The sequence below is a fragment of the Nematostella vectensis genome, chromosome 14 (genome assembly GCF_932526225.1).
Source record: "Nematostella vectensis chromosome 14, jaNemVect1.1, whole genome shotgun sequence".
Taxonomy (NCBI): domain Eukaryota; kingdom Metazoa; phylum Cnidaria; class Anthozoa; order Actiniaria; family Edwardsiidae; genus Nematostella; species Nematostella vectensis.
This window is the reverse complement of record NC_064047.1, coordinates 10359319-10380570: the sequence shown is the minus strand read 5'-3', so window position 1 is coordinate 10380570 and position 21252 is coordinate 10359319. Positions and strand designations below refer to the sequence as shown.

Below are 21252 nucleotides of genomic sequence, written 5' to 3'. Positions count from 1 at the left end.
TGCAACCCGAACCGGAAGTCGTCGTTGCCAATAACGGAAGTCAACCGCCTAGTCATTTGAAATAATATTTGTCCCCATCAAACAACGTATTATTTCCTCTAAGTGACATTCCGATGATGAACTTAATTAATTTAACGCGTTGTAATAACCTCGTAAGCAATAACCATCGTCAAAATCTCAGGAAAATCTATTTCCGTTTACTTCCGGTTTTAAACCGGAGGGGCCAGTCACGGCGGATTTAGACTGCATAGGATTCCTGTGGTTTTTCGGAGTTCAAAATGGCGGACAGTGCAAGAGAAAAAGACGTATGCGAAAGAACTAAAAAGTCTACGAAAGAAAAACAAAGTGAAGGTTGATAAAGCGATTTAGAGTAACAAATTAAAGCTAACGCTTTAGGGGGTGAAAATTCGACCATAATTCACGCCTTTTCAGGTTTTCTCCACACTTCAGATACAAACAAGAGGAAAGATGTCGAACTCTCGGAGCCAAGAAACGATGTTATCTTCGATTCCTCAGAAAAAAGAAAGCCGATATGCCCGACAGGTCCGGTAAAGATAGGTTTCAAGACAAAGGCTGCTTCGGGAATTTCTATAAAACTCGTGAGTATGGTATGAACACCTTGCGTTGCGGCTACGGTATCAGATAACTTAATTTTGTTTTCTCCGATCTTTTCTTTGTTCGTTTTTGATTGCCAGTGAAACCGCGGAGTCAAATAGTTATTGATATTAGGTTTTTTGATAATCTGAAAACTAGAAAACCTTTCATTGCTTCGAAGGAATGATTTATTATCGAATTGTGTCGGGAGCAATTTCAGAAGTCTTGTCCACAAACAGTCTACAATGTGGCCTCACACATCGAGTTCTATAGAACGAGTCCTATTGGTAGGTTGTAAAACAGGCACTTAAACCATGAACTCACAATTCAAGGCACAGTTTTGTCTACAAATTATTATAATCACGGCATTTTACTACTGGTAAATCAGAGTGTCCTACCCTAATAATCCCCTATGCAACTCAATCAGGAAAAGAAATATCCTGATATAGCAGGGAGTATTAACATAATTTTTGGAAGAAAAATAAAATGCAAAAAAACATTATTTTCTATATTTAGGTGATATTAATTGTATATGCTTTTTTACCCCTTGCTATTTTCCTCGTCCTCTTTTCGTGACTTTCTATAACAATCCAAAATGGTCAATAGTGGCAATAGTAGGTTATGGGAGGGAAGGAGCTAAAGTTCAGCTTATGGAGGTTGGACACATTTTCAGGCCCCAAAAAGTCGGTCATTTCTTTTTTTAAGGAATCTTCAAATACTATGCTTTTTTTATATAATACACGTGACTGTACACCCCCCTCGGCCAATGCTGGGTACATCAATTTGGTTTGCCAAAACTTTCATTGCTGGAGCACAGGGATTGCACATCTATGGTTTGAATATAATTCAACGTTTGTGTTATGTGCTAATTTAGTCCTTGTCTGTCTTTTCCGTGACTTCTTGACACACACCTGTTGGATGGGCGGGATGGGGTTAGCTCATGGAACCATTTGATAGTCATGATTATCTTGAGACTGCTAGCCAATGAGAGAGTGCCAGAATGCACTGGGGATTGAAAAAGCAAACAAGAGATATTATAATACACACATGCCCTAAATCAACAACAATGTGAAAGCTAAGAAACAATTCAAACTTTATTCAAACAGCAGAGGTGAGCTACCTATGGTTGAAGATTGAGGAGTCTACAATAGTGAATAGCCAAATCTAATCATGTCTCTTTTCCCTTTGAGAATGATGCAGAGAAACCCTGAATCTCTTCCTGCATTTACTTTTATAATGGAGACAACAGAACATGTCCTGGAGAATTTGAGCATTCCCTCCCCCCCCCCCCCCCCCCAATCCTTGCATTTCCTCTTGAACCTTCTTGGCATTGTTTTTTCTTGTTTTGATGAGAGCTCCATAAGACATAGCCTGTGCTACATCTCATGAGCAATCCCTGCCCTTCCCCTCCCAAAACCACTTTTCCCATCTTATATTACTATCCAAGGGATTTTATTGGCAAATAATGACTCCTGTTTTTTTTTTGGTAGGGAGCTCCAGAAGCTAAAAAGAAAAAGCCTGAGGCTGTCCTGCCAAAGAAGGGGGCAGTTGCTGCCATATTTGGGGATGACGAGGTACAAATACAAGTCTCACTTTTCTCATAGCAGGATTGTTCGTTTGAGATATCCCCCCTTTCCCCCCTACCCCCCCCCCCCAAAAAAAAATCAACTACATAATCTTAGGAAAATTAAGGTAAATATATATCATGTCAAAAAGTTAATAAATTAGTTAGTGAATTAGTATAGCCATAACATGATGTATAAACTGCCCATTCAAATAACTTATGATGTATCAAAACATTCTCTATGTTACCCGAGCATATTTTCTTGGCGTAATATATATCCAGTCATTTATATCATGTTACTAGTATCACAGTATCAATACCATTTAACTTGTATCATTGTCATCATCAGCAGATTATTTCCATTGCTATCATCATCAACTGTATCATCATCTTTAATATAACAATAATTATTCATATCCTTATGATCATAATTATCATTTATCCTTTTAACCATCACTAAAACATTTACAATGCCATTGTCATTGCCATGTTCATTGCTAATACATATCATAATTTCCATCACCACCATCATCATTATCACTGACACAATTTGGTACCATTTGATCAGAGTGACGAAGAGGAAATGCCTACAGAAGCCAAAATGAGAATGAAAAACATTGGAAGGTAACATGATATTGCTGTGGTTTTCAATATTTACATTTATTTCCATTACTTTCTATCTAACAATATTGAACTCCTAAATAAAATTACTTGTCCTGCTTTCTGTTTGCTTTAAGATATTAAAAGTGATTAAAAGCCATTTACTGTTTGTGTTGCTAAAAAAAAAACTCATACTTAACTTATGGTGTTGGCAATGTAGTTCACAATATTTTATAACTTAAATGATCTGGATGTTTGGATTATAAGGGATTTCACCCTCTCCCCCCATCAGATCAGTGATATAAAAGTAGATGGTATATTTGGGAGATGTTCAGAGGAAAAAAGTAAATATTTTTTTAATTTTTTTTTTATTATTTAAGCTCAAAATTATTAAAAAAAAATCTTCCAGCCCCCCTGTGTACAAATTACAAATTCAGCCCTAGCCCCCAGCCTTTGGCCAGCTCCCCCTCTCTTGTTATATACTATTTGTAATTTTCTGCAGGGATACTCCCACATCTGCAGGGCCTAACTCCTTCAACAAGGGAAAGAAAGGTTTCACTCATCACCACAAAGTGTTTGAAAAAGAGCTCAAAGAAACAAAGCCACCATCCTAGATAGTGTAATTTACCCATATCGCAACTAGTAACCATACCTGTGTACAGCTCAACATTCTGTCAAAGAGAGCCCAGTAGTTGGAAAAGAAGTCTAGAAGAGCCTTACATGCAACCAAAACAGATCTGTAGCTAGGGGAGTATGGGGATCTTGCCATCTTTCAAGGCTTGAATGTCTGCTCTTATGAAGAGAAACTGGTCCATTAAATGGCCCTACCCCCCCCCCCCCCCCTCTCCCCTGCCCAATAACCTTGTCACAGGACTGTTGAGGGTCTGCTCAAATGAGAGAAAATTGAGTACCATTGCATGCTTTTAGGTAAAGATACTGACAGACAGATAGACAGTGATTGACAGATAGACAATAATTGACAGATAGGCAATGATAGTCCTCAAAATGGGCGCGAGATTCTCTTGCTAAACAAAACAAGACTGTTTACTCTGACGGGAGAATATCGTTCTTCTTTAGACCAGGAGGCAAAGTGAAATACTGTATTATACACATGCAAAATGTAAAAACTGTTTTAAATAATATAAGATATTAAAATGTCTTTAATAGGCAAACAATTACCTAAATTGATTTGGTGAGCAAAAACATTTTTTTCTACCCTTTCTTTCTTTTTTTTCTTTTCTTTCTTTGGTGTACCCGGGTTAAAACGGGAAAGAGAAAAGGGGACTTGAATGAGCAAGGAATATAGTCTTAATTATAAAATGGAGAACAGGAATGAGCAAAAGGAAACTAGGAATATGTACTTGACCGAACAACGGAGACCGGCCTGAACAAGGAATATAGCCTTGACCGAAAAACAAGGGTGGCAAGCGATAAGGACTTGACCGAAAAATGGGAGTGAGAAAACAGGGCCGTACCCAGGATTTTTCTTGAAGGGGTGCGAAATCCGAAAAAGCGGACGGGAAGTTTATTATCGGATTTGGCTACAAAACAAGTGTGAATTGTAGATTTGACATACCAGAGTGATCTGGAATGCCTTTTATTTTAAAGCCCTTGATCCGACTTGCGTGACGAACGGTTTCGTAGGCTATGAAACTCCATGCAAATGAGATGCTCATCTCAGTAGTGAATGAAATCCTCTTGAATCACAGTGAATTTCAATCCATCCGTCAACTAAAACATCTCAATTGTATGAATAAAGTATTAAATAATACAAAGAAATTTGTATCTTTGAAAAATGATGAAAGTTTTGAATATTCAAAACAAAAACAAAATAACATTGTCACGAAAGTCGGATCAATGGACTTTAACTAGCTCGCTTTACAAATAGCACGTTTATTGCGATCCAGAAGTGGACTTTCCGCGATTGTGAGAGTAGGGGGATTGCACCCCCCCCCCCCCCCCCCAGTCGTAGTCTTTACGCCACACACAGCTCACTGAAATGTTGACTATAAAATATCGGGGTCTTTTTCACGCTTTCATCTTTTGGGAATAGGTATGTTGCCATAGTAATGTAGTGATTTCGTCATCATATTCAGCACACTACGACCTAGATCTACATTGCTGTCTTTTTTACTGTCTTTGTACTTGTGTTTAGTCGCGCACGTGCATATGACATGCTTAGGGGGTCGTTTCTCAGTCCCGTTAAACCCGGAAAGTCACACGCAGCGCAGGGGGGGATCTAGCTTTTCGCTTTATGGGGTGGGGGGGGGGGGGGATGTGCCCTAGATCCGCTATTGACCCGAGAAGCCCCCGATTAACTTTTCAGGCGTTTCTCCAAACGCCTGCTATTTTCGGGCCCGGAAAAAATTCCCGGTACCCTAATAACAGGCCCGGTTATTACCGGGGGTTTTGAGAAACGACCCCCAGAACAACTACTGGTTCCAGAGCCTCGTGCGTCTCTCTATTTAGTGGTCAGCGAGGTTGAGACGTCTCGTCTGGACCTTGCTGGCCACTGAATAGAGAGACGCTTGAGGCTCTGGGACCATGGTACAGAGCAACAAGCAGGCTACATCTGAGATTTTAGAAAATTCCGCGAATAAACCTTTCGTAAGCTAGTCTCCTAGAATTTCTTAGGCGCATTTCAGATTTAGCGGTAGCCACTTTGTTATAAAGTCCGATGAACCCAGGGATGATGTTATCGTAGTATTTGTGTTATGAGACTATTTGCCAATACCTCATAAATATGTTTTCCAGAAAGTTCTACGATGGTTCGCACCTGTTTTTAATATTGACCTTCATCAACTTTTCACTGTTCACCCTGAATACTAAGTATGTACCTGCTAGTCACACAGGTCATGCGCAATGTTACTTATTCCAAAACCAGTTTAGCGTTTACTCAAGATAAACATCTAATTTCCAGATATGTCCAACAAGCCAAACGTATTCCTCAGCCTCATTATTCTATAGTATTTTATATGATTATTGTTTCGAGTCAATTAAACTGTTATTCTAACACCGACGGATTCTCGCATTAGTAATCATCATTTCTAAATATGTACCTTTTCCTTAGATCAACATTAATTTGCAATTCTTGTATCACCTTCGGTAGAGCAGTCAAACTAGTTTTTTGCTGAATTGTTAATTAGTCAGTATAAATAAGAGTTTACTGTAAAACATATTGTACTTGTTACAATAACAGCTTGCTGCGGAGGCCATCGAGTAAGTTCTGTTGGCTTCGTGAAGACAATCCCTAGTCAAGGAAGAGGTCTAGTTTTAAGGATTCCCTTCTATCAGCCTCACCTTCTGAGAATCGTCTGATCGTTGTCTCCTAAAACGAGCTCGAATACCTCCCTGCTCGCTTAGCGTGGTTGCTTTTACAATAAAGTTGTTGGTGAGGAAACAGAAGCTACCTGGTAAACGATCCCGGAGAATGCCCCCGTTTTTACATTTACCAGCTACAAGACAGCTTCGTCGCCCTTAGATCACGTCAAATGTTACCATATCTAAAATATTCAATTCTGATTTCCTTTCAGAATCTCAAAATATGGCGCTTTGGAAATAAAATACACCCAAAATTCAGGGAAGGCCCTTCAAACTCAAGCTTTATAAAACGGAAATTCTAGTTTATTACAAAGTGTGTCAGAGAGCTTTTATATAACGTTACGTTCTCAGTTTTTCGGGCAAGTTCATATATTCCTTGCTCTCCCTTGCTCCCCTTTGCTCATCCCCGTTCTCAGTTTTTGGTCAAGTCCGTATTCCTTGGCTCATACTTGCTCTCCTTTTAGTCTTCACACCTCGATTTCTATAGAACGATGCAGTAAATAAAAGAAAAATGCAAATAAGTGGACGAGTATTTTGCATATTAGCTCCCTTTTCTCATGGGCCGTTCTCCGTTTTCCCACCACAAGTCCATATTCCTTGCCTATATATCCTCGCAAGCCTTAGCACCTATTCCCTTACGACATTCAAGATTGATAATAAGATAAAGGACTCCCCCGAGAGCAATGAACGGCTGTGTATAAAGATCGCTAGGGACTCGGCCCTAGTCTTGAAGCCGAAAACAAGATGGCGGCTACAACGTGTCGACTTCGAACTCTTTTTCAATCGACAGTCTTACTAAAAAAATCTACAAATTCCTTCCTAAAAATTGCATCGAAGGCAATCAGTAGCCCTGGATTATACAGATGCCGTTCAACGTTCACGTTTGTCCCCGAGAAAGCGCCGCCTTCTGAAAGTACAAACACATTACTTCATGATGGCATCTAACGCGATCAACATCGTGCACTAAATTTTAATGACTCAGTTCCGTGTATTGCGGGGTTTCTTTATAAGTATAGATCGACTGGTGGTGATTGTGAGTGGTACTAATTTTTTCGAGGCTTTGTGACCTTTTTGCATCACCGAGACAAATAAGTTAATGTTCCACAGAATATTTTTTAGAAGAGACATGTGAAGTTATACTTACTTCAATATCTACTTCAATGAATCGATATGAGTTTAGCCGGCTAATATGAATCAATTTTTATCACCGGAATAAGACATGTGCCTTCCTTCCTTTTTCATATGCTTTATTTTGATGAAAAAAAATATTTATATGGGTGTTTAAAGATGAAATTAAATCAACAAATAGATAAGAGTATTTTATATACTATTTGTAATTTTCTGCAGGGATACTCCCACATCTGCAGGGCCTAACTCCTTCAACAAGGGAAAGAAAGGTTTCACTCATCACCACAAAGTGTTTGAAAAAGAGCTCAAAGAAACAAAGCCACCATCCTAGATAGTGTAATTTACCCATATCGCAACTAGTAACCATAACTGTGTACAGCTCAACATTCTGTCAAAGAGAGCCCAGTAGTTGGAAAAGAAGTCTAGAAGAGGCTTACATGCAACCAGAACAGATCTGTTGCTAGGGGAGTATGGGGATCTTCCCATCTTTCAAGGCTTGAATGTCTGCTTTATGAAGAGAAACTGGTCCATTAAATGGCCCTACCCCCCCCCCCCCTCTCCCCTGCCCAATAACCTAGTCACAGGCCTGTTGAGGGTCTGCTCAAATGAGAGAAAACTGAGTACCATTGCATGCTTTTAGGTAAAGATACTGACAGACAGATAGACAGTGATTGACAGATAGACAATAATTGACAGATAGGCAATGATAGTCCTCAAAATGGGCGCGAGATTCTCTTGCTAAACAAAACAAGACTGTTTACTCTGACGGGAGAATATCGTTCTTCTTTAGACCAGGAGGCAAAGTGAAATACTGTATTATACACATGCAAAATGTAAAAACTGTTTTAAATAATATAAGATATTAAAATGTCTTTAATAGGCAAACAATTACCTAAATTGATTTGATGAGCAAAAACATTTTTTTTTCTACCCTTTCTTTCTTTTTTTCTTTTCTTTCTTTGGTGTACCCGGGTTAAAACGGGAAAGAGAAAAGGGGACTTGAATGAGCAAGGAATATAGTCTTAATTATAAAAAGGAGAACAGGGGTGAGCAAAAGGAAACAAGGAATATGTACTTGACCGAACAACGGAGACCGGCCTGAACAAGGAATATAGCCTTGACCGAAAAATGGGAGTGAGAAAACAGGGCCGTACCCAGAATTTTTCTTGAAGGGGTACGAAATCCGAAAAAGCGGACGGGAAGTTTATTATCGGATTTGGCTACAAACAAGTGTGAATTGTAGATTTGACATACCAGAGTGATCTGGAATGCCTTTTATTTTAAAGCCCGTGATCCGACTTGCGTGACGAACGGTTTCGTAGGCTATGAAACTCCATGCAAATGAGATGCTCATCTCAGTAGTGAATGAAATCTGCTTGAATCACAGTGAATTTCAATCCATCCGTCAACTAAAACATCTCAATTCTATGCATAAAGTATTAAATAATACAAAGAAATTTGTATCTTTGAAAAATGAAGAAAGTTTTGAATATTCAAAACAAAAACAAAATAACATTGTCACGAAAGTCGGATCAATGGACTTTAACTAGCTCGCTTTACAAATAGCACGTTTATTGCGATCCAGAAGTGGACTTTCCGCAATTGTGAGAGTAGGGGGATTGCACCCCCCCCCCCCCCCCCCCAGTCGTAGTCGTTACGCCACACACAGCTCACTGAAATGTTGACTTTAAAATATCGGGGTCTTTTTCACGCTTACATCTTTTGGGAATAGGTATGTTGCCATAGTAATGTAGTGATTTCGTCATCATATTCAGCACACTACGACCTAGATCTACATTGCTGTCTTTTTTACTGTCTTTGGACTTGTGTTTAGTCGCGCACGTGCATATGACATGCTTAGGGGGTCGTTTCCCAGTCCCGTTAAACCCGGAAAGTCACACGCAGCGCAGGGGGGGATCTAGCTTTTCGCTTAATGGGGTGGGGGGGGGATGTGCCCTAGATCCGCTATTGACCCGAGAAGCCCCCGATAAACTTTTCAGGGGTTTCTCCAAACGCCTGCTATTTTCGGACCCGGAAAAAATTCCCGGTACCCTAATAACAGGCCCGGTTATTACCGGGGGTTTTGAGAAACGACCCCCAGAACAACTACCCTGGTTCCAGAGCCTCGTGCGTCTCTCTATTTAGTGGCCAGCGAGGTTGAGACGTCTCGTCTGGACCTCGCTGGCCACTGAATAGAGAGACGCTTGAGGCTCTGGGACCATGGTACAGAGCAACAAGCAAGCTACATCTGAGATTTTAGAAAATTCCGCGAATAAACCTTTCGTAAGCTAGTCTCCTAGAATTTCTTAGGCGCATTTCAGATTTAGCGGTAGCCACTTTGTTATAAAGTCTGATGAACCCAGGGATGATGTTATCGTAGTATTTGTGTTATGAGACTATTTGCTAATACCTCAAAAATATGTGTTCTAGAAAGTTCTACGATGGTTCGCACCTGTTCTTAATATTGACCTTCATCAACTTTTCACTGTTCACCCTGAATACTAAGTATGTACCTGCTAGTCATACAGGTCATGCGCAGTGTTACTTATTCCAAAACCAGTTTAGCGTTTACTCAAGATAAACATCTAATTTCCAGATATGTCCAACAAGCCAGACGTATTCCTCAGCCTCATTATTCTATAGTATTTTATATGATTATTGTTTCGAGACAATTAACTGTTATTAACACCGACGGATTCTCGCATTAGTGATCATCATTTCTAAAATTGTACCTTTTCCTTAGATCAACATTAATTTGCAATTCTTGTATCACCTTCGTTAGAGCAGTCAAACTAGTTTTTTGCTGAATTGTTAATTAGTCAGTATAAATAGGAGTTTACTGTAAAACATATTGTACTTGTAACAATAACAGCTTGCTGCGGAGGCCATCGAGTAAGTTCTGTTGGCTTCGTGAAGACAATCCCTAGTCAAGGAAGAGGTCTAGTAAGGATTCCCTTCTATCTGCCTCACCTTCTGAGAATCGTCTGATCGTTGTCTCCTAGAACGAGCTCGAATACCTCCTTCTCGCTAAGCGTGGTTGCATTTACAATAAAGTTGTTGGTGAGGAAACAGAAGCTACCTGGTAAACGATCCCGGAGAATGCCCCCGTTTTTACATTTACCAGCTACAATACAGCTTCGTCGCCCTTAGATCACGTCAAATGTTACCATATCTAAAATATTCAATTCGGATTTCCAGAACCTCAAAATATGGCGCTTTGGAAATAAAATACACCCAAAATTGAGGGAAGACCCTTCAAACTCAAGCTTTATAAAACGGAAATTCCAGTTTATTACAAAGTGTGTCAGAGAGCTTTTATATAACGTTACGTTCTCAGTTTTTCGGGCAAGTTAATATATTCCTTGCTCGCCCTTGCTCAGCTTTGCTCATCCCCGTTCTCAGTTTTTGGTCAAGTCCGTATTCCTTGGCTCATACTTGCTCCCCTTTTAACCTTCACACCTCGATTTCTATAGAACGATACAGTAAATAAAAGAAAAATGCAAATAAGTGGACGAGTATTTTGCATATTAGCTCCCTTTTCTCATGGGCCGTTCTCCGTTTTTCCACCACAAGTCCATATTCCTTGTCTATCCTCGCAAGCCTTAGCACCTATTCCTTACGACATTCAAGATTGACATAAGAAAAAGGACTCCCCCGAGAGCAATGAACGGCTGTGTATAAAGATCGCTAGGGACTCGGCCCTAGTCTTGAAGCCGAAAACAAGATGGCGGCTACAACGTGTCGACTTCGAACGCTTTTACAATCGACAATCTTACTAAAAAAATCTACAAATTCCTTCCTAAAAAATACATCGAAGGCAATCAGTAGTCCTGGATTATACAGATGCCGTTCAACGTTCACGTTTGTCCCCGAGAAAGCGCCGCCTTCTGAAGGTACAAACACATTACTTCATGATGGCATCTAACGCGATCAACATCGTGCACTAAATTTTAATGACTCAGTTCCGTGTATTGCGGGGTTTCTTTATAAGTATAGATCGACTGGTGGTGATTGTGAGTGGTACTAATTTTTTCGAGGCTTTGTGACCTTTTTGCATCACCGAGACAAATAAGTTAATGTTCCACAGAATATTTTTTAGAAGAGGCATGTAAAGTTATACTTACTTACTTCAATGAATCGATACGAGTTTAGCCTGCTAGCCGGCTAATATGAATCAATTTCTATCACCGGAATAAGACATGTCCCTTCCTTCCTTTTTCATATGCTTTATTTTGATGACAAAATTATTTATGGGTGTTTAAAGATGAAATTAAATCAACAAATAGATAGGAGTATTTTTTTAAATGTTTTGATGCATTGTGTTTGGCTGATTGGAACTCAATTCCAAACCAGCAAAGGGTTGCAAATATAAACAATAAAATAAAAACAAGGGTATATCTTAGAATGGTCCTATGGAGGACATGAAGCAAATAGAATGCTAGTATAGAACTTAAATACATTCCTAAGATTTCAAATCCTAAAAAAAGTCACTCTCAGTATCCTGTCAACGGATTGATCTCATTCATAATCATGTGATATTTATTTCAGGAGAGACAAAGAAGATGAATTTCTTCCAGGCCTTGACAGATGCTATGGATATCGCTCTTGACACAGACCCCACTACTGGTATGATTATGCCCCATGGGGGAGAGAAGGGGTCGCAAAAATATTAGATTGTGGGTCTGACCTAGTTTTTGATTAATTTTTCCTCCTTAGCACTACTGCTCTAATGACTCAAACTATACTGTTTGCCTGAGCCCATAACGATCCTTGGAAACCCAGGGGTATTTTCCTCTAACGTTTCACTCGTGAGAAAAATAATTCCTGGGGAATAGTAAAGAATGAACTTGGCAAAAAAATCGAGGCCTACGGTGAGCTGTGATTGGTCGACCTCCCGTGGTCGACCAATCACAGGCGCGCTTCCCGAACAATGTACCAAACATTTACATAAATTGTTCTGTGTTGGCTAGAGATCAAATATGGTGTCTAGCATAAACAACTTCTTATTCGAACGGCTAATTCCCGACATAATTTCAGTGGTTAAAAAACATGCTTAGAGCATCTTTATTGAAGCCAGAACAGCTTTTGTATGTACTTAACGTACCGCCAATATATCCAACTCAAAGGACACTGACATTATAGTCAAGAGAAAAGCAAGGATCGTGCTTGAGTCTTTCAGCAGTGAAGCGGTGAAGCCATTACTTTGCACCGAAGTTAAAACTTACAGAGGGAATGTCGTAGATCCTTGGCTTGCAAAATGTGCAAATAAGCTTGTGCCTTTTTTATTATCTGAGATTGTTTCACTGCAAACGTGGCAATAATTGACAAGTAAAGAAGGCTAACCCATTTTTCTTCGTAAATTACGAAGAAAATTTATTTTTTTTCTTAATTAATTTTCTTCGTAAGACCCAGCTGGCGAAACGGCAAACTATAACTTTAACGCATCAGATTTTTCACAGTGATTTGCCTCCAAAAAAGATTGATCAATGACAGCTTTTGACATCTTTAATCCCTAGGGACCCAAGCACTGTCATATGTCACGATGGCTTTTTTGCCAAGTTCATTTCTTACTATTCTCCAGGGGTTTATTTTCTCGCGAGTGAAACGTTAGAGGAAAATACCGCTGGGTTTCTGAGGATTGTCCATAACAGGCAAAGGGTGTTACTTGTGACCTGTCCTTCTGCTTTATGGCATATAGAGTGCTCCGACTCAACCCTGTCACCTGTCTTGATTTTGTACATTTTCTAGTTTTGTACATTTTCTAGTTTTGTTCATTTTCTAGTTTTGTACATTTTCTAGTTTTGTACATTTTCTAGTTTCTGCATGCTTTCCTCTATCAACACCTTTTCCAAGCTGTTTTTGTCTTTCATGCATTCTTTTTTTCATTCATGGTTGTGTGTTTTATATATCCTGAACAATAGCAAATTGTAATTTAATGCCCCATTCTAGTGATTTTTGGAGAGGATGTAGCATTTGGTGGAGTGTTCAGATGTACTGTTGGGCTTAGAGAAAAATATGGTGAGTTAAAAAACAAATTATAAATAGAACATTTATAATAATTGTTCTCTCTACCAGAATATTTTTACCTGGCTATGACTTATGAACTTAATATCTTAACTATTTAACCAGAGTTATTACAGATACATACTATTATAGGTAAATCTTCCCTAATTGATAATTAAAGAAATTGTTTTTGGATGCATTTCAGGGGTTTCATTTAGGCCCAGCAGCTGATGGAACTGCCAGCTAATATTTTCCAAGCACCGGCTACTAAAAAAGTTGATTAATGTTTTATTTGAACTAATAACTTCCACCCCCTACTTACCCTGAACCTTAACTCCTGCATTTGGCAAGCTAATTATCACCTTGTACCTACACAATATAATATCATGTATTCTTTTTTTTTAGTTAGACATATAGCAGGGTTTCACTGTCCAAACCCTTGTCTAGCCCTATACTGACTGTTAAAATATGTAAAAAAAAACATATTAAACTTTTCACAGGTAAAGACAGAGTCTTCAATACCCCTCTCAGTGAACAAGGAATTGTGGGGTTTGGTATTGGAGTTGCTGCTGCTGGTTCGACAGCAATCGCTGAAATTCAGTTTGCGGACTACATCTTTCCTGCTTTTGATCAGGTAAAATTAATACAATGTATTAGTGGGTCTTTGTGCATTTCTCTGGTTGTCTGTTTCTAGATTGGAAAAGCTAGTTCCTAGTTTCATGTCTGCTTATTTGTTGGGGCAAAAGTTATAGACATCACACCTAGTAATACCCTGGGGGTAAGAAGTTCTCAGGCTGAATAAGTTCCACAAGCCCAACAACAAAACAATGTTAACAGAGGGCAAGCCTTGGCATTTGAAAGAAAATTATCATACTTTACTGTCTTTGCACTGGGTGTGCAAAGTTTTTACATCTTGTTGTAGATAAGATACCCAGTGCAACTAACTATTATGTGTGTGTGTGGGTTTGTAGCTTGTCAATGAGGCCGCCAAGTTCAGATACAGATCTGGTAACCTGTTTGACTGTGGTGGCCTGACTGTACGGGCTCCCTGTGGTGCAGTGGGGCATGGTGCCCATTACCACTCCCAGTCTGTTGAGAGCTTCTTTGCACATGTCCCCGGAGTCAAGGTGTGTATAAGGCATTTGATTCAAACCAGTGATTCTCCATACCCTATGCTGTTCCTTTTTGAAATGTTGAGAGATTCTTTAGGAAGATCAGTTGTTAATTTTATCATAGTCCTCCTTTTGTACCATTTGGAATTAGGTCTTAGAATCCAAAGCAAAGCTTTCAGATTCTTAAGCTGGGATGCCAATGACAACTTCTTTTTCTCAGAATTCCTTGTTTAATGAAAACTCCTTCATCCCTGTTGCTTGCATGATGGACTTCGTACAGATGAGCTGAATCATATTTTAGTGTTTGTTGATATCTGTACATTTGATTGGCAACGCCTCTTTTTGACAGATGATATGGTACTCAAAGCTCACAAATACTCGAAACAGGACTATCGTGTTGAAAAGAGGTTTTGATCTTCTGAGGTTTTGGTCCTTCTCTCTAGTCATTTTAAATGTTATAGATAAGTCTAATGTGTCATCCAGGTTGTAATCCCGCGGAGTCCTATACAAGCAAAGGGTCTATTGCTTGCATCTGTTAGGGACCCTAACCCTGTTGTATTTTTTGAGCCAAAGATCCTCTACAGACAAGCAGGTATGTGACCTCTCAGTTGCTATCTATTAGTACTTTAAAGAATTAAGCTGACAGATCCAGGGAGAACCCTTAAGTGTTCTTGGGCTAAACTTTATTTAATATTTCAATTTGAAAAGTTATCTAATTATCGAAAGATTGAAGTATTGTATCTGATAAGTTAAGATATCATAGAAATTTCATTTTTATCCCTAAAAGTGTGTCTGGCTGTCGAGTATCTTATGCCAAAAGCTGCTTTAGTAAATCCCTCAGAAAATTCTGAGACAAAATTACGGGTAACTTATATTGTTGTTGTATTACATCTCTTGTAGTGGAGGATGTTCCAGTAAAGGACTACTCCTTGCCCTTGTCTGAGGCAGAAGTACTTGAAAAAGGTAATTTGACTTCCTTATGTTCGACTTCCTCCCGTGAAAATTTCTGACCGGGTACAGTGGCCTGGTTATGGCAAGAAAATTGTGCAACCTTGTATCTTTGCTTCCTTGTATAAAGCTCTCACCTGAGCTTAGTACCCATATATGTCTTGTAAAGTGAGTGTAGTGATGTACCCTCCCTCCCTTGGTAGGCTCTGACTTGTCCCTAGTAGGGTGTGGCACCCAAGTATATGTCTTGTAAAATGAGTGTAGTGATGTACCCTCCCTCCCTTGGTAGGCTCTGATTTGTCCCTAGAAGGGCGAGGCACCCAAGTATATGTCTTGTAAAATGAGTGTAGTATTGTACCCTCCCTCCCTCGGTAGGCTCTGACATGGCCCTAGTAGGGTGGAGCACCCAAGTATATGTCTTGTAAAGTGAGTGTAGTAATGTACCCTCCCTCCCTTGGTAGGCTCTGACCTGTCCCTAGTAGGGTGGGGCACCCAAGTATATGTCTTGTAAAATGAGTGTAGTGATGTACCCTCCCTCCCTTGGTAGGCTCTGACTTGTCCCTAGAAGGGCGAGGCACCCAAGTATATGTCTTGTAAAATGAGTGTAGTATTGTACCCTCCCTCCCTCGGTAGGCTCTGACATGGCCCTAGTAGGGTGGAGCACCCAAGTATATATCTTGTAAAGTGAGTGTAGTAATGTACCCTCCCTCCCTTGGTAGGCTCTGACCTGTCCCTAGTAGGGTGGGGCACTCAAGTATATGTCTTGTAAAGTGAGTGTAGTAATGTACCCTCCCTCCCTTGGTAGGCTCTGACTTGTCCCTAGTAGGGTGGGGCACCCAAGTATATGTCTTGTAAAATGAGTGTAGTGATGTACCCTCCCTCCCTTGGTACCTCTGACTTGTCCCTAGTAGGGTGGGACACCCAAGTATATGTCTTCTAAAGTGAGTGTAGTAATGTACCCTTCCTCCCTTGGTAGGCTCTGACTTGTCCCTAGTAGGGTGGGACACCCAAGTATATGTCTTGTAAAATGAGTGTAGTGATGTACCCTCCCTCCCTTGGTAGGCTCTGACTTGTCCCTAGTAGGGTGGGACACCCAAGTATATGTCTTGTAAAGTGAGTGTAGTGATGTACCCTACCTCCCTTGGTAGGCTCTGACCTGTCCCTAGTAGGGTGTGGCACCCAAGTATATGTCTTGTAAAATGATTGTAGTAATGTACCCTCTCTCCCTTGGTAGGCTCTGACCTGTCCCTAGTAGGGTGGGGCACTCAAGTATATGTTTTGTAAAATGAGTGTAGTGATGTACCCTTCCTCCCTTGGTAGGCTTTGACCTGTCTCTAGTAGGGTGGGGCACCAAGTATTAAAATGAGTGTAGTGATGTACCCTCCCTCCCTTGGTACGCTCTGACTTGTCCCTAGTAGGGTGGGGCACCCAAGTATATGTCTTGTAAAATGAGTGTAGTAATGTACCCTCCCTCCCTTGGTAGGCTCTGACCTGTCCCTAGTAGGGTGTGGCACCCAAGTATATGTCTTGTAAAATGATTGTAGTAATGTCCCCTCCCTCCCTCGGTAGGCTCTGACATGTCCCTAGTAGGGTGGGGCACTCAAGTATATGTCTTGTAAAGTGAGTGTAGTAATGTACCCTTCCTCCCTGGTAGGCTCTGACTTGTCCCTAGTAGGGTGGGGCACCCAAGTATATGTCTTCTAAAGTGAGTGTAGTAATGTACCCTCCCTCCCTTGGTAGGCTCTGACTTGTCCCTAGTAGGGGTGGGGCACCCAAGTATATGTCTTGTAAAATGAGTGTAGTGATGTACCCTCCCTCCCTTGGTACCTCTGACTTGTCCCTAGTAGGGTGGGACACCCAAGTATATGTCTTCTAAAGTGAGTGTAGTAATGTACCCTCCCTCCCTTGGTAGGCTCTGACTTGTCCCTAGTAGGGTGGGACACCCAAGTATATGTCTTGTAAAATGAGTGTAGTGATGTACCCTCTCTCCCTTTGTAGGCTCTGACCTGTCCCTAGTAGGGTGGGGCACCCAAGTATATGTCTTGTAAAATGAGTGTAGTGATGTACCCTCCCTTCCTTGGTAGGCTCTGACTGGTCCCTAGTAGGGTGGGGCACCCAAGTATATGTCTTGTAAAATGAGTGTAGTGATGTACCCTCCCTCCCTTGGTAGGCTCTGACCTGTCCCTAGTAGGGGGGGGGGGGGCACCCAAGTATATGTCTTGTAAAATGAGTGTAGTGATGTACCCTCCCTCCTTTGGTACGCTCTGACTTGTCCCTAGTAGGGTGTGGCACCCAAGTATATGTCTTGTAAAATGAGTGTAGTGATGTACCCTCTCTCCCTTGGTAGGCTCTGACCTGTCCCTAGTAGGGTGTGGCACCCAAGTATATGTCTTGTAAAGTGAGTGTAGTAATGTACCCTCTCTCCCTTTGTAGGCTCTGACCTGTCCCTAGTAGGGTGGGGCACTCAAGTATATGTTTTGTAAAATGAGTGTAGTGATGTACCCTTCCTCCCTTGGTAGGCTTTGACCTGTCTCTAGTAGGGTGGGGCACCAAGTATTAAAATGAGTGTAGTGATGTACCCTCCCTCCTTTGGTACGCTCTGACTTGTCCCTAGTAGGGTGTGGCACCCAAGTATATGTCTTGTAAAATGAGTGTAGTAATGTACCCTCCCTCCCTTGGTAGGCTCTGACCTGACCCTAGAAGGGCAAGGCTTCCAAGAATGTCTTTGTAAAGTGATTTTAGTAATGTACTCTCCCTCCCTTTAGTAGGTTCTGGCCTGACCCTAGTAGGGTGGGGCACCCAAGTATATGTCTTGTGAAATGAGTGTAGTTATGTACCCTCCCTCCCTTGGTAGGCTCTGACTTGTCCCTAGTAGGGTGGGACACCCAAGTATATGTCTTCTAAAGTGAGTGTAGTAATGTACCCTCCCTCCCTTGGTAGGCTCTGACTTGTCCCTAGTAGGGTGGGGCACCCAAGTATATGTCTTGTAAAATGAGTGTAGTATTGTACCCTCCCTCCCTTGGTAGGCTTTGACCTGTCCCTAGTAGGGTGAAGCAGCCAAGTATATGTCTTGTAAAATGAGTGTAGTAATGTACCCTCCCTCCCTTGGTAGGCTCTTACTTGTCCCTAGAAGGGTGGGGCACCCAAGTATATGTCTTGTAAAATAAGTGTAGTGATGTACCCTCCCTCCCTTGGTAGGCTCTGACCTGTCCCTAGTAGGGGGGGGGGGCACCCAAGTATATGTCTTGTAAAGTGAGTGTAGTAATGTACCCTCCCTCCCTTGGTAGGCTCTGACCTGTCCCTAGTAGGGTGGGGCACCCAAGTATATGTCTTGTAAAGTGAGTGTAGTAATGTACCCTCCCTCCCTTGGTAGGCTCTGACTTGTCCCTAGTAGGGTGGGGCACCCAAGTATATGTCTTCTAAAATGAGTGTAGTAATGTACCCTCTCTCCCTTGGTAGGCTTTGACCTGTCTCTAGTAGGGTGGGGCACCCAAGTATATGTCTTCTAAAATGAGTGTAGTGATGTACCCTCCCTCCCTTGGTAGGCTCTGACCTGTCCCTAGTAGGGTGGGGCACCCAAGTATATGTCTTGTAAAATGTGTCTAATAATGCACCCTCCCCTGCTTGGTAGGTTCTGATCTGACACTAGTAGGGTGGGGCACCCAGATACATGTCCTTAGGGAGGTGTCCAAGCTAGCCAAGGAGCAGTTGGGCGTTAGCTGTGAGCTTATAGACCTGAGGACCATTCTGCCCTGGGATAAGGACACGGTCTGCCAGGTGGGATGCATTCACCAAACATTCCTTCACTTAATGTACATTTTGCAAGTAATTATCAAAAAAAATATAATATTCAGGATTTTTGGGAGTGGCCAATGAAAAGAGGGGATCTGTTAAATAGAGTGCTGCTTTATAGTGGTTTAACTGTGACTTTTTTGTAAAATTTTGATGCAACTTTTTTGTGGTTGTATTTGTAGTTGAAATTTGTAACTTTTGTCCCAGCAAAAAATTCTCTGATAGACCAAAAACTTGAAGGTGCCTATTTTGGCATCACAGTATTTTAGTGTTTTAGTGCAAATCTGTCCAAAATGCAAGAAACCAATAGCCATTGTATAAAATTGTGGGCTTGTTAGTATTTCTACGCAGTGTGTATGCACAAGTCTTTTAAAAAATGTCCCCATGTTGCTGCCTTTTTAAAAGTATCTACATCTGACTATCAATGGCTTATACTGACTCCTCCTTTTTTGCAGTCTGTAGAGAAGACGGGTCGTTTGCTGATCGCTCATGAGGCTTGTCACACTGGAGGCTTTGGAGGGGAGATTGCTAGTACTGTGCAGGTAGGGTAAAAAAATTCAACAACAGCCACTCCTGTTGCAGTGGCTTCAAGGAAATGTTGAGCGGCCCCTCCGCCCCCTCCTCCTTAGCCAGTGCTAATCTCCAGCAGGTCATTTGTTAGCCAAACTCTGTTTTCTTGTCACTCACCCTAAGGCCAATGTCTTAGGGGCATTCCAGGAAATGTCAAGGTTACATATTTATTAAATTCACCTTGCTCTTGTCTTCCCAAAATGCTTTGCGACGACTTGTTTTTTTTCTTATTTGGGCACGTTTTCGCAAGCACAACCAAGACTGTTTGCAGGCCATGGTGTAGTAGCTCAGATTGTGCAGCGTAACTTGATAGAGTTTTCTTAGTAAACACGAAAAGAGCGTCGTAAAACAAGGCGCATTTCAGTGAAAATTAAGGGAATTTATTTGGTTAGAACTTGGCCTAGCAAACTCTGTTCCTACTGCCCTTGACAATGCTCGACAACCCGGTGCTTTCTTTTATTGGCTTTAAAGGGATCCACCCAGAAAGACTTCTGGGTCCCCTCAGCGTGCATAAACCCCCACAAGCTTACAGCACTTGCATTTAACTGATCATTTGGCTTATGACTTTTTTATTCTTCTTCCTCAGGACCGCTGTTTCCTGTCCCTCGAGGCCCCCATTCAAAGGGTGTGTGGATGGGACACGCCCTTCCCGCACATCCTTGAGCCCTTCTACCTCCCTGATAAATGGCGGTGCTTCGAGGCGGTCAAGAAGGTCATCAGCTTTTAACGATCGCAAAGTTAGGCTGCAAATAATTATTTTATAAAGGGGTAGAGTGAGAAATTGTCTTAACGAGTCTCTTTCAGCCGCCATTTTTCCGTGTGATACCAAGTGCGAGAAAGCATCCATTTCCATCGGCTGATTAAAACACGCTATTGCGATATTGTCAAATGGATTTGGTAAAGGACACATTCAACTTTGTTTTTAGATGGTTATTTTGAGCTTGCGTCACATGATTTGTCTTCCATTGTTAAATGAAAACAATAACAAAAGTGCGGCTGACAGGGATTCTTTAATTTGTCTTTAGGCCCTTTGGACTTCTCCCGAGCATACAATTTAAGGTAAATCTCCTTTTCTCGATACTTCAATCAACAGACTTGTTGTTGAGTCTGTGATTGATTTGTCAATGAAGAGTCATCCTGCACTAGGTAGGCCTCATTTCAAATGGGCTTAACATGCGACTACTACTCTGGGTATTGTTTACTATTGGTACGTCCTATGTTTATCAAAACCACTTCTGATTTATTTATCTATTTTTGAAAGACCAATTATTTCTTTTGAGGGGGAGCTGAAATTCCGAAAAGAATGCCTTTTTCCTGAGAAAGTAAGACTATTACTTGGATAAGGATCAGTTAATTAGAAATTTTAACCTTCACTATCCAGGTCAACAGAAGTAGTCGCTACTGTGCCAATTCAAAACCAAATCTTTCAAACCTTGTATGGATTCTATATACTGTATTTTTTGTATTATGTAGCGATATACTATTATTAAGGAGAGATATACTTGTAAGAGCTGTCTAAAATATGAGAGATTTCCTTGTAAATAAAATGGAAATGGATTCCATACTTCGCCTTGACGGTTAGATGCATTATTGAAATCAGTCAGGGCAATTCGTGAACGG

At 41.0% G+C, this 21252-nt stretch overlaps 2 protein-coding genes across 4 annotated transcripts; both read left to right on the top strand.

The window, feature by feature from the left end:
• Positions 1-125: 125 nt before the first annotated feature.
• LOC5499765 (PEST proteolytic signal-containing nuclear protein) lies at positions 126-3930 on the top strand. 3 transcript variants are annotated; one of them, XM_048721744.1, is made up of 5 exons: positions 126-351; positions 451-608; positions 2085-2168; positions 2727-2782; positions 3261-3930. In XM_048721744.1, the coding sequence occupies exons 1-5, from the start codon at positions 279-281 to the stop codon at positions 3370-3372; spliced, it is 483 nt and encodes a 160-aa protein (XP_048577701.1). In that variant the 5' UTR covers positions 126-278; the 3' UTR covers positions 3373-3930. The 3 variants fall into 3 exon arrangements, with proteins under 3 accessions (XP_048577701.1, XP_048577700.1, XP_032224270.2); XM_048721743.1 differs by having other exon boundaries at positions 130-351; positions 433-608; XM_032368379.2 differs by having other exon boundaries at positions 165-351; positions 433-599.
• A 6967-nt stretch (positions 3931-10897) lies between these two features.
• On the top strand, positions 10898-21196 carry LOC5499764 (2-oxoisovalerate dehydrogenase subunit beta, mitochondrial-like). The gene is made up of 10 exons (XM_032368377.2): positions 10898-11100; positions 11756-11833; positions 13157-13225; positions 13711-13844; positions 14182-14337; positions 14806-14914; positions 15223-15285; positions 18902-19047; positions 19518-19604; positions 20219-21196. The coding sequence occupies exons 1-10, from the start codon at positions 10932-10934 to the stop codon at positions 20357-20359; spliced, it is 1152 nt and encodes a 383-aa protein (XP_032224268.2). The 5' UTR covers positions 10898-10931; the 3' UTR covers positions 20360-21196.
• Positions 21197-21252: the final 56 nt, after the last annotated feature.

What these genes read in the sequence shown, in the direction of transcription:
- LOC5499765 (XM_048721743.1), top strand. Translation starts at nt 279, where the DNA reads ATGGCGGACAGTGCAAGAGAAAAAGACGTATGCGAAAGAACTAAAAAG. An exon ending in GAAAGAAAAACAAAGTGAAG is followed by an intron (nt 352 to 432) that starts GTTGATAAAGCG and finishes ACGCCTTTTCAG; the next exon opens with GTTTTCTCCACACTTCAGAT. An exon ending in AGAATGAAAAACATTGGAAG is followed by an intron (nt 2,783 to 3,260) that starts GTAACATGATAT and finishes AATTTTCTGCAG; the next exon opens with GGATACTCCCACATCTGCAG.
- LOC5499764 (XM_032368377.2), top strand. Translation starts at nt 10,932, where the DNA reads ATGGCGGCTACAACGTGTCGACTTCGAACGCTTTTACAATCGACAATC. An exon ending in TGGGCTTAGAGAAAAATATG is followed by an intron (nt 13,226 to 13,710) that starts GTGAGTTAAAAA and finishes AACTTTTCACAG; the next exon opens with GTAAAGACAGAGTCTTCAAT. An exon ending in GGCAGAAGTACTTGAAAAAG is followed by an intron (nt 15,286 to 18,901) that starts GTAATTTGACTT and finishes CCTGCTTGGTAG; the next exon opens with GTTCTGATCTGACACTAGTA.